General features: G+C 38.2%; 1 protein-coding gene across 2 annotated transcripts in view; it reads right to left on the reverse strand.

The window, feature by feature from the left end:
- Nucleotides 1-21,221, reverse strand: part of TRMT1L (tRNA methyltransferase 1 like) — a 44,961-nt gene that overhangs the window by 5,193 nt on the left and 18,547 nt on the right. For both annotated transcript variants that reach the window (XM_024133793.3, XM_028488446.2), the window contains exons 8-11: nucleotides 16,330-16,579; nucleotides 15,721-15,933; nucleotides 14,604-14,794; nucleotides 4,652-4,730 (exon numbers count right to left, since the gene is read on the reverse strand). In XM_024133793.3, coding sequence (XP_023989561.1) covers nucleotides 4,652-4,730; nucleotides 14,604-14,794; nucleotides 15,721-15,933; nucleotides 16,330-16,579 — 733 coding nt within the window. The remainder of the gene's footprint in view (nucleotides 1-4,651; nucleotides 4,731-14,603; nucleotides 14,795-15,720; nucleotides 15,934-16,329; nucleotides 16,580-21,221) is intronic.

The raw sequence follows: 21,221 nt of genomic DNA on the forward strand, positions 1-21,221 counted from the left end.
TATAATGGACAGAATATCAGTTCCAAGTCAGATAAACTTGAATTCCTGTCCTCGCTCCACCACTCACTAGCTATGAAATCTTGAATAACTACTGCTTTTGAGTCTCATATTCCTCATCATAATAGGGAAAATAAAACCTCTCACAGACTTGTTATGGGAATTAAATGAGATAGTACACCTACGATCCCTAGTACAAAGTATACCCTCGTACACCTACGATCCCTAGTACAAAGTATACCCTCGTACACCTACGATCCCTAGTACAAAGTATACCCTCAAGGAAGAGCGATCCCTAGTACAAAGTATACCCTCGTACACCTACGATCCCTAGTACAAAGTATACCCTCGTACACCTACGATCCCTAGTACAAAGTATACCCTCGTACACCTACGATCCCTAGTACAAAGTATACCCTCGTACACCTACGATCCCTAGTACAAAGTATACCCTCGTACACCTACGATCCCTAGTACAAAGTATACCCTCGTACACCTACGATCCCTAGTACAAAGTATACCCTCGTACACCTACGATCCCTAGTACAAAGTATACCCTCGTACACCTACGATCCCTAGTACAAAGTATACCCTCGTACACCTACGATCCCTAGTACAAAGTATACCCTCGTACACCTACGATCCCTAGTACAAAGTATACCCTCGTACACCTACGATCCCTAGTACAAAGTATACCCTCGTACACCTACGATCCCTAGTACAAAGTATACCCTCGTACACCTACGATCCCTAGTACAAAGTATACCCTCGTACACCTACGATCCCTAGTACAAAGTATACCCTCGTACACCTACGATCCCTAGTACAAAGTATACCCTCGTACACCTACGATCCCTAGTACAAAGTATACCCTCGTACACCTACGATCCCTAGTACAAAGTATACCCTCGTACACCTACGATCCCTAGTACAAAGTATACCCTCGTACACCTACGATCCCTAGTACAAAGTATACCCTCGTACACCTACGATCCCTAGTACAAAGTATACCCTCGTACACCTACGATCCCTAGTACAAAGTATACCCTCGTACACCTACGATCCCTAGTACAAAGTATACCCTCGTACACCTACGATCCCTAGTACAAAGTATACCCTCGTACACCTACGATCCCTAGTACAAAGTATACCCTCGTACACCTACGATCCCTAGTACAAAGTATACCCTCGTACACCTACGATCCCTAGTACAAAGTATACCCTCGTACACCTACGATCCCTAGTACAAAGTATACCCTCGTACACCTACGATCCCTAGTACAAAGTATACCCTCGTACACCTACGATCCCTAGTACAAAGTATACCCTCGTACACCTACGATCCCTAGTACAAAGTATACCCTCGTACACCTACGATCCCTAGTACAAAGTATACCCTCGTACACCTACGATCCCTAGTACAAAGTATACCCTCGTACACCTACGATCCCTAGTACAAAGTATACCCTCGTACACCTACGATCCCTAGTACAAAGTATACCCTCGTACACCTACGATCCCTAGTACAAAGTATACCCTCGTACACCTACGATCCCTAGTACAAAGTATACCCTCGTACACCTACGATCCCTAGTACAAAGTATACCCTCGTACACCTACGATCCCTAGTACAAAGTATACCCTCGTACACCTACGATCCCTAGTACAAAGTATACCCTCGTACACCTACGATCCCTAGTACAAAGTATACCCTCGTACACCTACGATCCCTAGTACAAAGTATACCCTCGTACACCTACGATCCCTAGTACAAAGTATACCCTCGTACACCTACGATCCCTAGTACAAAGTATACCCTCGTACACCTACGATCCCTAGTACAAAGTATACCCTCGTACACCTACGATCCCTAGTACAAAGTATACCCTCGTACACCTACGATCCCTAGTACAAAGTATACCCTCGTACACCTACGATCCCTAGTACAAAGTATACCCTCGTACACCTACGATCCCTAGTACAAAGTATACCCTCGTACACCTACGATCCCTAGTACAAAGTATACCCTCGTACACCTACGATCCCTAGTACAAAGTATACCCTCGTACACCTACGATCCCTAGTACAAAGTATACCCTCGTACACCTACGATCCCTAGTACAAAGTATACCCTCGTACACCTACGATCCCTAGTACAAAGTATACCCTCGTACACCTACGATCCCTAGTACAAAGTATACCCTCGTACACCTACGATCCCTAGTACAAAGTATACCCTCGTACACCTACGATCCCTAGTACAAAGTATACCCTCGTACACCTACGATCCCTAGTACAAAGTATACCCTCGTACACCTACGATCCCTAGTACAAAGTATACCCTCGTACACCTACGATCCCTAGTACAAAGTATACCCTCGTACACCTACGATCCCTAGTACAAAGTATACCCTCGTACACCTACGATCCCTAGTACAAAGTATACCCTCGTACACCTACGATCCCTAGTACAAAGTATACCCTCGTACACCTACGATCCCTAGTACAAAGTATACCCTCGTACACCTACGATCCCTAGTACAAAGTATACCCTCGTACACCTACGATCCCTAGTACAAAGTATACCCTCGTACACCTACGATCCCTAGTACAAAGTATACCCTCGTACACCTACGATCCCTAGTACAAAGTATACCCTCGTACACCTACGATCCCTAGTACAAAGTATACCCTCGTACACCTACGATCCCTAGTACAAAGTATACCCTCGTACACCTACGATCCCTAGTACAAAGTATACCCTCGTACACCTACGATCCCTAGTACAAAGTATACCCTCGTACACCTACGATCCCTAGTACAAAGTATACCCTCGTACACCTACGATCCCTAGTACAAAGTATACCCTCGTACACCTACGATCCCTAGTACAAAGTATACCCTCGTACACCTACGATCCCTAGTACAAAGTATACCCTCGTACACCTACGATCCCTAGTACAAAGTATACCCTCGTACACCTACGATCCCTAGTACAAAGTATACCCTCGTACACCTACGATCCCTAGTACAAAGTATACCCTCGTACACCTACGATCCCTAGTACAAAGTATACCCTCGTACACCTACGATCCCTAGTACAAAGTATACCCTCGTACACCTACGATCCCTAGTACAAAGTATACCCTCGTACACCTACGATCCCTAGTACAAAGTATACCCTCGTACACCTACGATCCCTAGTACAAAGTATACCCTCGTACACCTACGATCCCTAGTACAAAGTATACCCTCGTACACCTACGATCCCTAGTACAAAGTATACCCTCGTACACCTACGATCCCTAGTACAAAGTATACCCTCAAGGAAGAGACGCTATTATCATTAAGGTTAGCAAATTATGAAAGGATATGTGATTTTAAGTGTCAAATGAGTGATCAACATAAGATTTACTAAAAGACAATTTAAAGATTATTTTGGGTTTAAGCACTTAAGGAGAAACTTCAAAGAGGATGTATAATTTAAACTGGAGGTGGGGAAGGGGTAAGAGACTGGATGAGTGTAAAGACATGAACAATGGCTTTAAGTGAGAAAATCTTAAGTCACAGTTTAGACCTCAGTTTTGGAGGTCAGAAAAGCTGAGTTCTGGTTCTGCCTGTGCTACTAACTAAATTTTAGGGGGTCAGTTTTAGCCAGCACTTACATACACTGCCATAATTTTCTCATCTGTAAAATGAGGGAGGAGTTGGGCTAGGAGATCTTTCTGGATCCAGCAACCTGTTGTTCTTCATTTCCCTAGTTCCAAGATCAGTGAGTAGGATCAATGTGTGATATAAGTAAGAGAGTACTAGAAGATAAGGCTGGCCAGGTCATTCTTAATCTACAAGTATTTACATGAAATGAAGATAAAATAATGGGTATCAGCACAAATATGTTTACTATTAGGTTAATTTTTAGGCTTAGTAGATGGCCAAACCTTGGCCTGGTAAAGTAATGAGGTTGAAGTTTGCAGTGATTATTGTCACAATGCTGTCAGGAATCTCAAATTTCTACAAGAATCTCTAGTAACAAACGCTTATGGGAAGGATTCTGAGTAAAAGCAATTCAACTTTAAGGCATTAAAAACACAATAACTAGTTACTAAGGATGCAAAAGCACACATACATTAAATATCTGCAGCTGTGTCCTGTCTAAACAGCTTTACCTAACACAAAAGCAGACGTTTACTTTCACATGCCGCCCTTACTTAAAACCAATTCCTCAAAGACCTTTTATTAATATATTAGTTGACTGGTCTATAAAAAGTTATAGTGATCACTTTACAATCACACCCTAGTTCTATAGTTATTAACTGAAAAAAGCCTCATTCTTACTATGCAGAAACAAATTATTTGCAGATCAGCTAGGCTTCTCTTTGATCCTACTGCATCTTAGCCCTGTCACAAACTTGGAAGAATAATGGTATAGAAAAATGTGAAAACGAAACAACTCAGGTTCATAGGGGAAAAAGAATCATAATTATTTTCCTATACTTAAAAAAATTGTAAAGATGTTAAAAAAAAATAAAAATAAAAAATAAAGCTGAAAAAAAACTGAACCTTAATTTGCTTGTCTTTTACCACACATAATCAAAAGTCAACAGTCAAATCAATACATACATCAATTTTGAATATCTTATGCTTAGGCACATACCACAGAGGTCCAAGTTCTATTGCTGTCTTTCCAGGCATGCTTCCATGACAGTTACAGGGTAGCTGTCTATATGGGTTTTCTGTGAAAAGACAATAAAAAGAGAAGTCAAAGGGGAAATGACAATGTAGACAGTAGTAAGTATTATATTAACAATAATTTGCAGCTACAATATACTGAGGATCTACTATGTGCCAGGTATTGTGCTCAGTATTTTATATGCATTAAAAAAATTTAATCCTTACAACTCTCTGAAGTAGGTACTGTTAAGATCTCAGTTATATAGATCAGAGGATTAATGCTTAAGAAAGATGTAGAAATCCACATCAAACAACTTATTAGAGGCATAGCTTTTAGTCAGTATACTACCTGAAATAATTTAAGTAGGAGAAAGTCTTGTAAATTCCACAAGATACCCATATTTTAAAATCAATTGATTGGGGTATAATTTTTTTTTTTTTTTTTTTTTTTTTGGTGGGGTATAATTTACATGCAGTAAAATGTATACATTTTATGTGAAAAGGTTGATGAGCGTTAACAAATGTATATACCCTGGTAACTAACATCCCATCAAAATAAAGACATTTCTTATAAGTTAACTCTTCTGTAACTGGGAAGAAAATGAATTACTCTATTCCCTAGGCTCGATGCACATTCAGCCCCAAAAATCTAGGCTAGAAGAAACTAATTCAGTTTAAAGAGCAGTGAAGGGCCTGATGTAATCACAAGGTGACTGGGGAGGTACGAGAGCTATTATTCTTAGTTTCCAAAAAAGGGTGATATTCTACCATGGACTTTTCAGTTCACTTAAGACCCAGAATAGTCATTTTAAATCAGACTCTGAGTTCCCCCAGGCCATTCCTGGGTTGATCATTCACTTTCTTGGAATGGCCTGATCTGATCAGTGGGTCCTAGATATATCCAGAACCCAGGATTATGGTGGTAGGGACTCTTGCTATCTGATATCACTCTGTCATTCAATGCAATTAAATGGCAAAATGCACAGTTGTAAAATCTTATGTTTACTTAAAGGCTTCCTTCATTCGTTCCTAGGTCTACCTTTCAGCCTTAAAAGGTGTGGTTATCATTGACCTTAGCCCTGTTGAGAATGATGTTCCTCAGTTATTATATTAATATATTCAAGAAATTCTCCCTGAAACCATTAAATAACTAAACTACAAATACTACAGGCAGGGTTACTGAAATTAGGGTGATTTACAGTTACGGTTCTGTCAGTCACACCAACATACCGCCGACAGCACAGACATAAATTTGTATTAAGTCAGTTTGTTTCCTGATGCATTTTGCAAAATGCTCCCATCATATAAACCTATACCTTTTTTCAAGCCCCTCACCTAGGATTTCTCAGTGCCTGGTCATCATCAGCATCTTGAGGGATCAGGGCTATCATTTCAAGTTACCAGTAGCAAAAAATGAAAGGGTAAAAAAAGAAGAAAACTAGTATTTCTATGTCACTGGTAAAACAGGCTATGAAGGTAATTCCAGATAAGGAATTCAAACATATTTAGAGACATATTTAAATGCAGTGGACTGAACACATACTTCATCTCTGCTGTTTCTTAAAGCATTATTAAAATGAGAACAAAGGAATAAAATTCAAACCCCAAAGATAAATAAAATGGGAAAGGAGATAACAAAAGATGATGAGAGATGTCGATAAAATTTTAGAAGTGGGAAGCACATACACAAGGGGATTTAGCAGGTCAGAGAAAGCTAAAGCCTAAGCCTGAAATGGGTAGAAGGGCTACCAATAAACAGCAAGCCCACTGGCATGGGGGACCTGGAAAGGCTTGAGAATTGAAGGTATTGATGGTTTCTGAAGATGGGAATAGGGTGGTACCACAAAAAAAAAAAAAGGCCTCGTTTAAAATTTTAAGACTTGTGGATCTTCTCTAATACCAACAGTTAGGCTTCTGCATCTTCCCCATCCCAAAAGAGGAAGTTAATCTTGGGTGAGGCTGAACCACAGAAAATCTGGAAACAGGGACATTAGTCACAGTTAAGAGTGAGGAGACATATGGAAAGAAAGGGACTAAGTAAAAGTCTGTACAAATGTTAAAACCTTCCAGTCTCCTTCCTCAACATGGTTCCTAGAAAGCTGATAGAAGACTGCAAGATTCCTCTGTAGAAATACTTACCAATCCAAGAGAAGAGACAGACACACACACACACACACACACACACACACACACACACACACACTGACTGGCTGGCATTTGGGGGTTCTTGTAGTGAAAAGGCAGACTGCCTTCTCATTAAAGTCTATCCGTTTATAAGCCCTGCTACAAGTACTTCCACATAACTTTCAGCATGGAAAACTAAAGACCACTAGACATTTGAGATATACTATGACAGAGAACAAAATTACAAAAGAGAGAAATAGGAAAGAGAAGAACTAAAACAAAATAATGGCAACAATATAGAAATAAGCAAAACAAAAACCCTATCCTCTAAAATATAAAACATACCCAACTATAATCAATAGTCTTAGAGAGGTAAGATTAGATTTTATATCTCTGAAACAAGAATAGGATACTACTAAAAAGGGAGCAATGAAAAAATATGAAATAACTCTTGGAAATGAACCAAGTATGACAGAAATTTAAGCAGGAAAGTTGGAAAATAAAACTCAAGGAAATCTATAAAGTAGAACTAAATGCCAAATAAATTAATAGTAGAGATATTAAAAATTAGAGAATTAATCTAGAAGATCCATCATATAACTAAAATGAGTTCCAGGAAGAGAGAGAGAAGAGATATTTTGAGAGAAGAAAATTATCAAAGAAATAATAGAAAAAAATTTACCAGAACTGAAGAACTCAAGTTTAAGGGCTCACAGATTGTCCAGCACATTGAATTAAAAAAGATGAATTCACACACAAAATGAAGTTATTTTAGAATACTGGGTTAAGAAGATATATTTTAGGAGCACTCAGAGAAAAAACCACAAAGGACTATATATATAAGAACAATAGCAGACTTGTCAATATTGGAGGCTAGGAGACAATGGAATAATATCTTAAACATTCTGAGGAAAAATGATTTCCCACCTAGGCTTCTATACTTGGTCATGCAATCCTTCTCAGGAAGCTATGGGAAAAAGTGTAGTTTCAAAAGGTGAAAGTAAAGAAGGAAAAGTGGAAAATACATAAGATTTAAGATACAGGAAATTAATTCATCAGAAGGAGAAAGCCAAAGAAAATTTCCAGTATGATGGTCTAAAAGGAAGCCCTAGGGCAACAGCTCTCAGCAGACCTAGAAACCCAGACTAGAGCAGGAGGACTGTCTCCAGGGGAATGAAATGAAACCCAAAGATTACTTGATGTTCTTAACTAAAATCACATGAACACTGAAATTGGATTATGGATTAGGAAAAGTATATACACAAAATGTGACAAATACATAGTAATTATTAATTCCAGAGTAAGCAAAGAGTTGTATAAAAAAAGAAATGTTATTACAGCATATTAACTGGTTCATCTGTGTTGTAGCGGCCTTCTAAGATAGATAGGCAGCAATGATTCCTGTCTCTGGCATTCATACCCTTCTATAATCCCTTCCTCTTGAATGTGAGATCACTGGATCTAGAGACTCATTTCTAGTGACTAGAATATGGCAGTATTCTCTCTTTTTCTCTTTCCTTCTCTTCCTTTCTGTCTCTGGTTCTTGCTTACTCCTTCCGACGAAGTGAGCTGCTATGCTGTGAGTATGAAGAGGACTGCATGACAAGCAGTAACCATGTGAATGAGCTTGTAAGCAGATCCTTCCCCAGTCAGGCCTTGATGATTGCAGCCCTGGCCAACACCTTGACTGTGGCCTTGTGAGAGACCCTCAGCTACTGGATCCAACTGAACCATACCCAGATTCTTGACTCAGAGAAACTATGAGACAATAAAAGTTGTTTCAAGCCACTAAGTTTTGGAGTAATTTGTTACACAGTAATAGATAACTAGTACGACTTGTGAACAATATTTTTATATTTATAAAAATATAGGGCTTCCTTGGTGGCGCAGTGGTTGAGAGTCCGCCTGCCGATGCAGGGGACGTGGGTTCATGCCCTGGTCCAGGAGGATCCCGCATGCTGCGGAGCGGCTGGGCCCGTGAGCCATGGCCGCTGGGCCTGCACATCCGGAGCCTGTGCTCTGCAGTGGGAGAGGCCGCGACAGTGAGAGGCCCATGTACAGCAAAAAAAAAAAAAAAAAAATATATATATATATATATATATATATATATAAAACACTGAATATTGATTAAGCCAACACTGGAGAGGAGAAGTACATGCATGTGACTGGGCTGGCTTGAGATGCTGAATACTCTTCTTCCATGAAAGGAAGTTACAGGCAGTATAAGCATGCTACTTAGAAATAGGGAAGACACTAAACATTAAAGACTTTAAATATTAGAAGAAACAGCTATGAGGTTTTAGCTGTTGACTTTAGGGAGTGGGGAAGATATCATTATTTTATTAATAAGACTTATGGAACTATATGACTTTTTAAATTATGTATTACAAATTGATAAACATAAAAAATTCTAAGTGACCTGACTTTTTTGAAAGATGTAATCATTTACACTCCGCAAGTCCTGTATGATTACAAACGAAATGCAGACAACAAATCATATTGCTTTATAGCAATTTATTAAGTAAAAAATCCTTTAAAATGTTTAATTAGGGGAAAGGGAAGGGATGGATTGGGAGTATGGCGTAAGTAGTTGCAAACTATTACGTTTAGAATGGATAAACAACAAGGTCCTACTGTATAGCACAGGGAACTATATCCAATCTCCTGGGATAAACCATAATGGAAAAGAATATAAAAAAGAATGTATATATGTGTATAACTGAGTCACTTTGCTGTACAGCAAAAATAAACATAACACTGTAAATCAACTACATGTCAATTAAAAAAATATTAAAAAAAAAAGAAAAAACCCCACTGTAGTAACAGTCCAAAATTATACAGCAACATGAAGCACTTCTGATGGAGAGGGAAAGATGTTAGGTTTTTATGGATTCAGGATCAAACCTGAACAGAGTGTATTTGATTTTAGTTACTTGTTGATACTGTAAAACACACATGGTGAGATATGAAAGGATAATAAACTCCATGTAAGAAAGAACTGATTCATAATTTTAAGGGCAGGAACACAGTCACACTGGGGTATGAGGTAAAAAACACTGAGATTCTTTTTTATTGAGGGAAACACATTACTGATACCCTTTTAAACACTGAAGAGGTCTGTTATTTCTTAAATAAAGGAAAACTGAATTAGGAAAAAATAGAAAAGAAACCATAGGGCACTAAACCAATTATCCAGGAGGACCAAAACTTTCCAGAGTTTCATCAGAGATATTTATGAAGTCTATATCTTAAAAAGCCAGAGTGGATTCTGTAACTCTGATTTTGTTGCATTGAAACCAAGATTAGGATGGTGGACTGAGCATTTAAACCTTAAACCTGTCTTCTCTTCTTATTCCAAATCTCTAGAAATGATAGAAAATATATTTTTATGAAAAATTCCTAAATAGTGCTGGAAAATAAGATGAGTCATCACACATCCCAAATCATTCAGTGCTTTCTGAAAGCCTACAAGCTGTGAGATCATACTACTGGAAGAAAACCACACTGGGGAGAATAGCTATTAAAGGCAGAAATAGCCTAGGGGCTATATGAACCTAAAAAGCAAGGATGAATGACACTAGAGTAGCTCTAGGACAACTGTTAAAGGGATTGGTTAGAAAACTGTACTTGAAGCAGCTTATGATTATATAACTCCTCTAACCCATGATTAGTAATTACAGAAGATATTTGTCTTCAGTTTGAAGTGATAAAGGTTTAGGTTGGAGAAGCAAGATAGTGCCCAAATTTGATAAAAAACAATTATCTAGGGACCTAAGAAGCTCTGAATTCCAAGTAGGATAAACACATAGAGACTCACTCAGACACATCATAATCAAACTGCTGAAAACTACACAGAGAATCTTGAAAGCAGTAAGAGAAAAATAACTTATCAAGTATGAGGGAACAACAATACAATTAATGGGGACTTCCCTGGTGGCGCAGTGGTTAAGAATCGGCCTGCCAAAGCAGGGGACATGGGTTTGAGCCCTGGTCTGGGAAGATCCCACATGCCGCAGAACAACTAAGCCTGTGCACCACAACTACTGAGCCTGTGCTCTAGAGCGCACGAGTCACAACTACTGAAGTCCGCGTGTCTAGGGCCCATGCTCCGCAACAAGAGAAGCCACCGCAATGAGAAGCCCGCGCACCACAATGAAGAGTAGCCCCCACTCACTGCCACTAGAGAAAGCCCGTGCACAGCAACGAAGACCCAATGCAGCCATAAATAAATAAATAAATAAATACAAAAAAATACAATTAATGGCTGACTCTTAATCAGAAATAATAGAGGCCAGAAGGCACTGGAATGACATACTTGAAGTGCTGAGAGGGGAAAAAAAAAACTATCAACCAATAATTCTACATCCAGCAAAACTATCCTTCAAAAAAGGTGAAATAAAGACATTCCCAGGTAAACAAAAACTAGGAGAATTTGTTGTAGCAGACTCACCCTGTAAGAAATACTAAAGGGGGTTCTTCAGGTTGAAAGGAAATTTTACAGAGTAATTTGAATCCAAAGGAAGGAATAAAGAGCACTGGAAAGGTAATTATGTGGGTAACTATGAAAGATATGTATGTGTATCTCTTTTCTTAATTTTCTTATAAACTCATAAGATTTAAAAAATAATACTATATTATTGGATTGGGTCTGTAGATGTAATTAACATACGACAAAAATAGCACAGGAGGTGAGAGAAAAATAGAATTATATTAGAGCAAAGTTGCCACATTTTGCCAGTCTTAAGTCAGTATTAACCTGAGGTAGATCAAGATAAGTTAAAGGTATATATTATAATCCCTGGAGAAACCATTAAGAAGATAACTGGAAAAAACATATCTAAGAAACCAACAGAGGAATTAATTAAAATGACACAGTAAAAAAATATTTAACACTACGAAGGCAGCAAAGGAGGAACACAGAAGACGAGATACATATAAAACAAAGAGTAAAAGTGCTGAAAAGCCAAACATTTTAATAACTACATTCAATATGAATGGTCTAAACACTCTCATCAAAAGGCAGAAACAATCAGATTAGATAAAAAAGCAAGATCTAATAAGACACTTACAGATTGAAACTAAAAGGATAAAATAATACATTATGCAAATAGTAACTATGAGAGTGGTATTTATATTAATATCAGACTATAAGGTTTCAGATAAGAAATATCGGGGATAAAGACAGACATCTCATAATGACAAAAGAGCCAAAGATGATACAACAATTAAATATATATACGAATTTTTTAGATAAAATGATAGTTAAAGAAGACAGGTTGAAGAGAGCACACACATAATAGTACAAGGTAAGACAAATATTAGAATTAAAAAATATTTAAGAAAGCTTTCTTGAAAGGATATTTGAAGCTACATGATGAAAGGGGATGCCATGATTAGGAAAACTGATCCTAAAAATAGGTTACAACATAGTATTTCAAAAATAAATATTCCTTTGGTCAGCCAGGCAAAATAATTATGTCATATAAAAGAAGGAAAAGTTACAATAATATTCAGTAATAGAAGACAATAAAAGAATTTCGACAAGGCACTCAAACTCTTTAAACTTTTTAAGTATAAAGCTATAAACAGGGAGCTTTAAACATGCAAGAAATCAAGGAGTATTTTCCCCATGAACCCTCTTGACTAAACTCAGCAAGTTAAATTTAGCCAACCAACACATAATTCAAGAAATTATGGCAAGAACACTGATGATGAGCACTGAATATATTTAATGTGTGGATTATACTGGCAAAATAGAATATAAATGTTACATATAACATAAAAGTGGTATAATGGACAAAAATTAGGAAGGGAAAATGGAAAATGGCAGGCTATCACCTCATTTATGTCACCAAAAAGCCAAAGTATATTACTTAAAACTGATAAATCCAAATTACAGAAACATACACATATTTGTTACTACAAAAGTAAACATTAAGAAAATAACAGACTAGATAAATCAGTATCTAATACAGTTAAGAGAAAAGGGCAGAAAGGACAAATACTAAAACTTTAAAAAATAAGGAGAATATAACCATAGAAACCAAAGAAATTAGCAAGAATCATTAGACATCACTTGGCTCAACTCTATGCAAATAAATTAGAAAAGGTGAGTGAATACTATTAACCCTTTAGTGAACAAATAATTCTGATGCTAGCTAAACTGTTCCCAAGCATTGAAAAAAATGTAGAAGTTCCAAATTCTTTTTGAAGGGAATTTAAACTAATTCTAAAGCCCAACCAAAATTATTCTAAAAAGGAAAACTATATATTATCTTATGATATTGAAACAGAATTCCGTTAAAAAATCAGTAAACAGAATCCATAATAAAAGAATACTTCCTGACAGTAGTTTATTCTAGAAGGTCAGAATGATTTGATATTGGGAAATTTTATTAAAATTAATCAAAGTAATAGATCTAAGGAGAAATACCATATAATCACCTCCACAGATGCTGAAAAAACGTGACAAAATTCAACATCGTGATAAAACAGTAAAATTGTAAATGAACATGATATGAAATGAAAATTGTAAGTGAACATTTCTCAACATGATAAATGATAGTATCTCAGATTCCAGTATGAATCAGAAAGCACCAGAGGGAACTAAAACAAGGAACATGACAGGATGCCCTCCATTCCTACTATCAATTAACACTGTAGCAAAAGTATTAACTCTTGGACAAAAGAAAAGCATACTGGGTTCTTAGGAAGCTTCAAAACCGTAGCAATATCTCTGTCCTCCTTAATGTGATCAAGATAAACCACCAACTGGTTTGTTTATTTTTTGTTAAGCCAAAAAAAAAGGATCCAATGTCAGAACACTGAAAATAGAGCTATGAGAAGGGATTGTCTTAAGAGATATTAAACAACACTAAAAGTCTTCTGTAATCAAAACAGTGGGATAGAGGTGTATGAACATCCAACCACTGGAAAAGAATAGAAAATCCAGAAACAAACTCAAATACATGTGGGATTTTAGTATAAGATAAATATGGTAGTCTCAAATCAGTGAAGAGGTGAACTATTCAATGAAACATAACCTTCCTTGAATAATATAGGATAGGAAAGCTCTTTTCAACTACAGACAAAATCGAGTACATTAAAAGTTTGATTAACTTCACAACAGCAACAATGAAAAACTTCTGCATGAAAAGGTAAAAAAAAAAAAGATGCTAACACAAGTGACAAAATGAGAAAAAATATCTGCAACTATCGTATCATATCACAAGGGTTAAACTCTGGTATATTAAGGAGTTCTTAAAAATCCATATTTAAAAAATGCCAAGAACCTAACAAAACAATGGGCAACTCTATGTCCCAGAAAAGCAAAATAGAAACAGCTTGATGAGGGCACAAGCCACATCTTTTTCCTTGATTCCCCAGGCCTGGCATATAGTAGAGGCTCAATAAGTGTTTACTGAATGAATTTTATAACTGATGGCTTTTATATTCAGTCAGAAACATGAAAATTTTTATAGAATTAATGATTTGAAACATCCTAGACAAAGAGGTAATCTGACTTAATGTTCCTAAAATTAGTGACAGTGGAAACTAAGTTATTTCTAGATGTTTCAACAGAGGGCAGGGCTAGAGAGCATAAATTATGATGAGTAAATGATTTTAATGAACTCACACGAATGTCTTGTCTGTTGATGAAAGGAAATCCAGTATAGGAAATAAAGTTAGCACTGTAATCTTTAAAATCAAAGGACAACAATATGTATAATTAGGGATGTGATAAAGGCTTATTCATTGGAGGCTTATACATAAATTAAACAGAATATACAGTCAAAAGAACTTGAATTTACCTTCTACCATATTACCATCCTTCTGAAAAATTCTCTCTTCACACCACTGACAATGGATTAGGTACTGAATCTTCTTGGCTGTTTCATCTGCGGAAGTAGGCCCCCTCAAAACTCTCACAACAACCAATACAAAATGTTCCAGAGCCACTGCAAACAGTACTTCTATGCCTTTGTTACATCGGGCTGCAGCTCTGGAAAAATTTTTTAAAGTTATTTTGGGAGCTTATCATTTTCCTTTGTTTGGCATTATACTGACAATACTAACTTGGACAGTAAACTATGGATGGGTTATGGGAAAATAAGGAAAATTCAATTCTTAGTAGCAGTGATTTTAAAAGATCATTACTATAACTTCTACACAAATTGAAACAGGATATATAGGATGCTTGGCAGGATTTTAGTAACTACACATTTTCCCTTATGAAATCTTCTCATCATTCTCTGGTTTTCAGTGTCACTTTGTTTCTTGTCATCACAACCATCTATCTTTCTTTTTATCTACTTTTTTCTATAAAAGCTTCCTCTAAACAATATATGTTTACTGAGTACTAACTACATGCAGGAAGTGAACAGTCAGTGAAAAATAAATAAGCAAAGTCCTTGCCATTATTACTTTTATATACTTTTGGATTAAATTCTACTTGATACACCATTTATGTACTTAGTTTTCCCTCTACAGTTCTAAACTAACTTAAACTTTGTATGTATTGATTTGAGTCAAGTTTATAAGCCATTTTTTTAAACTACATAAATAAAAGATGAAATGGACATTAAAAAATGCTTGTTTCTAAATCTAAAAACAGTCGTTACTTTCCCTTTTCATGGTGCTGTCCCCTACACTGTTGAAATAAACTGATTTGAAATTAACTTTCAATATTTTCTTTCTTACTACTTTAATTATTTTAATAACATTTTAAATTGAAGAGTAAACTATTTTAGGCACAAGCTTTTAAATCAAATTCTAACAGATAACATAAGATTACCAAACAAATCAAGATTACATATATGGAATATGGAATTTGTATTTCGTGCATATTTTGAAGAATGAAACACTTCTTGTAATATTATTTCTTTTTATCATATACCCAGACAAGGTACACTGTTGGCTATTTGGTACCTTGCCACTGCAGCTACAACAATTCTGGCTGCTAGCTCCTTGTAATATTCAGTTCGGACAATGTTACAGCCGTAGTGACGCCGGGCAACATGTTGTGCCTTGGCATATAAAGAACTGATATCTGTAGAAGTCACTGACACTATGCCAAGGTTTCTTATATTTCTGAATGCAGAATCAAGATAGTTCACAGATGTTCCAAAAGGATCTAGGTGTCTAAAATCAGAAAGAATATAGACATATTTAAAATCATACTAGTATCCAAAATAATACCATTGTCATTATTTCTAATGACTACATTCCATGGATTCTAAAGGACTTCATAAATCTATTTTAAATACATAATTATGTTTTTAAAGTAAGCAATAAAATGATCATATGATATGTTAGACATGTAAAAATAAATCAGGCTTAGAGGAAATTGTCATGCCCAGGCATTTTATTTCAAATGCTAGAAAATGTTCTTACTGCATTCCTTAGGCCAATGCCAAAAAAGTGTATTAATTTAAATAAACAGTGGCAAACTATGTTAATTTTTAACGGCCCCCTCCCTACCCCGCCTCCCGCCAAATCCAAGTCAATTTAGAAAGTGACACAATTTTTTTCACTTACATGAAATCAAAAGATCTCAAATGCATCAGTACATTGGCATCCATTTTGGTCACCTTAATATTACCAAAGTTTTCCTCTCCTTCTTCAGGAATATCATCACCCTCTTCCTTTTCCTTACTGTCCACCACCACTTTCAATTTGTTTAAATGGCAGTTCTCCTGAATCAACGTCACAGAGTTTTCATTCAAATCATTAATTGTAACCTGGACTGCATTTCCAAGGTGTTTTGCCCATTGTAATCCCATTATCCCTTGGGAGAAATTGGAGGAAAAATGAGTTTTTAAATTGTAATAAAGAATAAAAGTAGTATAATAATAATAAAGAATATAATTTTATAAATAACAAAAACAATTCTTTCAAAATCTTAGTACTTTCATAAGTAATTCTTATTTCTACTTTCTCACTAAAATGCCTCTGAAGAAAATTTACCACAAGAAAATGTGTCCAACAGATTTCCATTAATAGTTTGTAAAAAACTTTTCTATAATCCATGTTCAAATAAAATATACATGTATGTTCTTTATTTGGGCTTTGGTAGGATTTTTTTTTCTTTCTTTCTACAATGGAATACTTTTTTGAAACAAAATCTTAACAGAGAAACCCAATATACAATATAAGTAAGAGTGCAGTTACTCTACTTGAAGGGAAGATGGGTAGTTGGAACTCCTCCTGCTGAAGTTTACCCTAATGCACCAAAATATGAAAACAACTTTCCTGGATCAGTGCTTTTCCAATACTGCACAACAGCATCATTGTGAATGAAAAAGAACAACTTTGTATGTGTAAGCAAATGACCAAGAGGAATTGAGACCAAGAGGGCCCTTCTCACAGGCTTTCTATTCCTATTGGACTTGAGTCATAAGAGACATTCACTACACAGTGGGAGATGGTGACACAAGCCTAGCCAATATGGAGTAGAAAAACCCCTATTTACGGGAAGTATTAACCATCTTCTCCCTACATGTGCTTCATAAATGTAAAAAGTTAGCATTTACTATGTGTCATGGTCTTTACATATATTTTCCTATTCTTATAACAAGCTTGTGAAGTAAGTTCTAATATTCACATTTTATATTTATTTATTTATTTGGTTGCATTGGGTCTTAGTTGTGGCAGGTGGGCTCCTTAGTTGTGGCTCACCAGCTTCTTAGTTGTGGCACTTAGGCTCCTTAGCTGCAGCAGGTAGGCTCCTTAGTTGCGGCTCACTGGCTCCTTAGTTGTGGCATGCGAACTCTTAGTTGCATCATGTATGTGGGATCTAGTTCCTGGACAAGGGATCAAACCTGGGCCCACTGCATTGGGAGCGTGGAGTCTTAGCCACTGCGCCACCAGGGAAGTCCCTATCCACGTTTTAAGAGATGGGGAAACATGCAAAATGACTGCTATGAGCTTGATTTAAGTTTACCAAGGCACATTAAAAAGAAAAGGGTGAGAAGATCTTACTTAAATGATAGTTTTAGTGATTTCAGGTAAAAAAAAGAGTAGTTCATTGCATCATTATCTACAATAGCCAAGACATGGACACAATCTAAGTGTCCACAGATGGATGAATGAATAAAGAATATGTGATGTGTATATATATATATATATATATATATACACCCAGTGGAATACCATTCATCCATAAAACAGAAGGCAATCCTGCCATTTCAGACAACATGGATGGACCCTGAAGGCAGTATGCTAAGTGAAATAAATCAGAGAGAGAAAGACAAATACTGTATGATCTAACTTATCAGTGGAATCTAAAAAAACCAAACTCACAGAAATGGAGATCGGATTTGTGGCTGCCAGAGATGGAGACTGGAAGGGTGGGAGAACTGGGTGGATATGGTCAAAGGGTACAGACTTGCAGTTATAAGATAAATATGTTCTGGGGATATAATGTATAGCAGGGTGATTATAGTTAATGATACTGTACTGTTTATTGGAAAGTGACTAAGAAAGCAGAACGTAAAAGGTCTCATAAAAATGGGAAAAAAATCTGTAACTGTGAGGTGATGGATGTTAATTTTTTTTGGTGATCATTTTACAATATATACGTATAGCTAATCATTATGTTGTATATCTAAAACTTATACAATGTTATGTTGATTATATCTCAATAAAACTGGAGGAAAAAAAGGAAAAAAAATGACTCCACTATCAAGAAACGTATATAGTACCCAGTCTAGGATAGACATTTAATACATTTTATTGAATGTAAAAAGAGAGAGAGAGAGAGAGAGAGAGAGAAGTTGTGTCAGGGAAAATGCTGGGAAATAAATCTGGAAAAGTAGGTTGGGTCAGATTATAGAGGATATTAAATTGCAATCTGAGAGGGCGGAGAGAAGATGGCGGAAGAGTTAGACGCGGAGATCACCTTCCTCCCCACAAATACATCAGAAATACATCTACACGTGGAACTGCTCCTATAGAACACCCACTGAACGCTGGCAGAAGACCTCAGACCTCCCAAAAGGCAAGAAACACCCCACGTACCTGGGTAGGGCAAAACAAAAAAGAATAAACAGAGACAAAGGAATAGGGACGGGACCTGAACCAGTGGGAAGGAGCTGTGAAGGAGGAAAGGTTTCCACACACTAGAAGCCCCTTCGCGGGTGGAGACTGCGGGTGGCGGACGGGGGGAGCTGCGAAGCCGCGGAGGAGAGCGCAGTTAACAGGGATGTGGAGGGCAAAGCGGTGAGACTCCCGCAGAGGACCGGTGCCGACCAGCACTCACCAGCCTGAGAGGCTTGTCTGCTCACGCGCCGGGACGGGCGGGGGCTGGGAGCTGAGGCTCGGGCTTTAGTCGGAAGCCGGGAGAGGACTGGGGTTGACGGCGTGAACACAGACTGAAGGGGTTAGTGCACCACGGCTAGCCGGGAGGGAGTCCGGGAGAAGTCTGGAACTGCCGAAGAGGCAAGAGACCTTTTCTTCCCTCTTTGCTTCCTGGGGTGCGAGGAGAGGGGATTAAGCGCGCCGCTTAAAGGAGCTCCAGAGACGGGCGCGGAGCTGCCGAAGAGACAAGAGACTTTTTCTTGCCTCTGTTTCCTGGTGCGAGAGGAGAGGGGATTAAGCGCGCAACGTAAAGGAGCTCCAGAAACGGGCGTGAGCTGTGGCTGTCGACGTGGACACCAGAGACGGGCGTGGGATGCTAGGGCTGCTGCTGCCGCCTCCAAGAAGCCTGTGTGCGAGCACAGGTCACTCTCCACACCTCCCCTCCCGGGAGCCTGTGCAGCCCGCCACTGCCAGGGTCCCGTGATCCAGGGACAGCGTCCCCGGGAGAACGCGCAGCGTGCCTCGGGCTGGTGCAACGTCACGCTGGCCTCTGCCGCCACGGGCTCGCCCCGCTTCCGTGCCCCTCCCTCCCCCCGGCCTGAGTGAGCCAGAGCCCCCGAATCAGCTGCTCCTTTAACCCTGTCCTGGCTGAGCGAAGAGCAGGTGCCCTCGGACGACCTACGCGCAGAGGAGGGGCCAAATCCAAAGCTGAACACCAGGAGCTGTGCGAACAAAGAGGAGAGGGGGAGGTCTCTCCCAGCAGCCTCAGAAGCAGTGGATTAAAGCTCCACAATCAGCTTGAAGTGCCCTGCATCTGTGGAATACCTGAATAGATAGCGGATCATCCCAAGTTGAGGAGGTGGACTTTGGGAGCAAGATATATTATTATTTTCCCCTTTTTCTCTTTTTGTGAGTGTGTATGTGTGTGCTTCTGTGTGAGATTTTGTCTGTATAGCTTTGCTTTCACCGTTTGTCCAAGGGTTCTGACTGAACCGTTTTTTTAAAATAAAATTTTTCTTCTTAATAATTATTTTTTATTTTAATAACTTTATTTTATCCTACTTTATTTTTCTTCTTCCTTCCTTCCTTTCTTCCTGTCTTCCTTCCTCCCTTCCTCCCTCCCTCCCTTTCTTCCTCCCTCCCCTCTTTCCTTCCTTTCTTGCTTCCTCCCTTCCTTCATTTCTTCCATTTCTTCCTTCCTTCCTTCCTTTCTTCCTTGCTTCCTTCCTTCCTTCCTTCCTTTCTTTTCTATTTTTTCTCCCTTTTATTCTGAGCCGTGTGGATTAAAGGCTCTTGGTGCCCCAGCCAGGCATCAGGGCTGTGTCTCTGAGATGGGAGAACCAACTTCAGGATACTGGTCCACAAGAGACCTCCCAGCTCCACGTAATATCAAACGGCGAAAATCTCCCCGAGATCTCCATCTCAACACCAAGACCCAGCTTCACTCAACGACCAGCAACCTACAGTGCTGGACACCCTATGCCCAACAAATAGCAAGACAGGACTACAGCCCCATCCATTAGCAGAGAGGCTGCCTAAAATCATAATAAGCTACCGACATCCCAAAACACACCACCAGATGTGGACCTGCCCACCAGAAAGACAAGATCCAGCCTCATCCACCAGAACACAGGCACTAGTCCCCCCAAACAGGAAACCAACTCAACCCACTGAACCAACCGTAGCCAATGAGGACAGACACCAAAAACAACGGGAACTACGAACCTGCAGCCTGCAAAAAGGAGACCCCAAACACAGTAAGCAAAATGAAAAGACAGAAAAACACACAGCAGATGAAGGAGCAAGGTAAAAACCCACCAGACCTAACACATGAAGAGGAAATAGGCAGTGTACCTGAAAAAGAATTCAGAATAATGATCGTAAAGATGATCCAAAATGTTAGAAATAGAATAGACAAAATGCAAGAAACATTTAACAAGGACCTAGAAGAAATAAAGAGGAAGCAAGCAACGATGAGCAACACAATAAATGAAATTAAAAATACTCTAGATGGGATCAATAGCAGAATAACAGAGGCAGAAGAATGGATAAATGACCTGGAAGATAAAATAGTGGAAATAACTACTGCAGAGCAGAATAAAGAAAAAAGAATGAAAAGAACTGAGGACAGT

The sequence above is a fragment of the Physeter macrocephalus genome, chromosome 4 (assembly GCF_002837175.3).
Source record: "Physeter macrocephalus isolate SW-GA chromosome 4, ASM283717v5, whole genome shotgun sequence".
Taxonomy (NCBI): Eukaryota; Metazoa; Chordata; class Mammalia; order Artiodactyla; family Physeteridae; genus Physeter; species Physeter macrocephalus.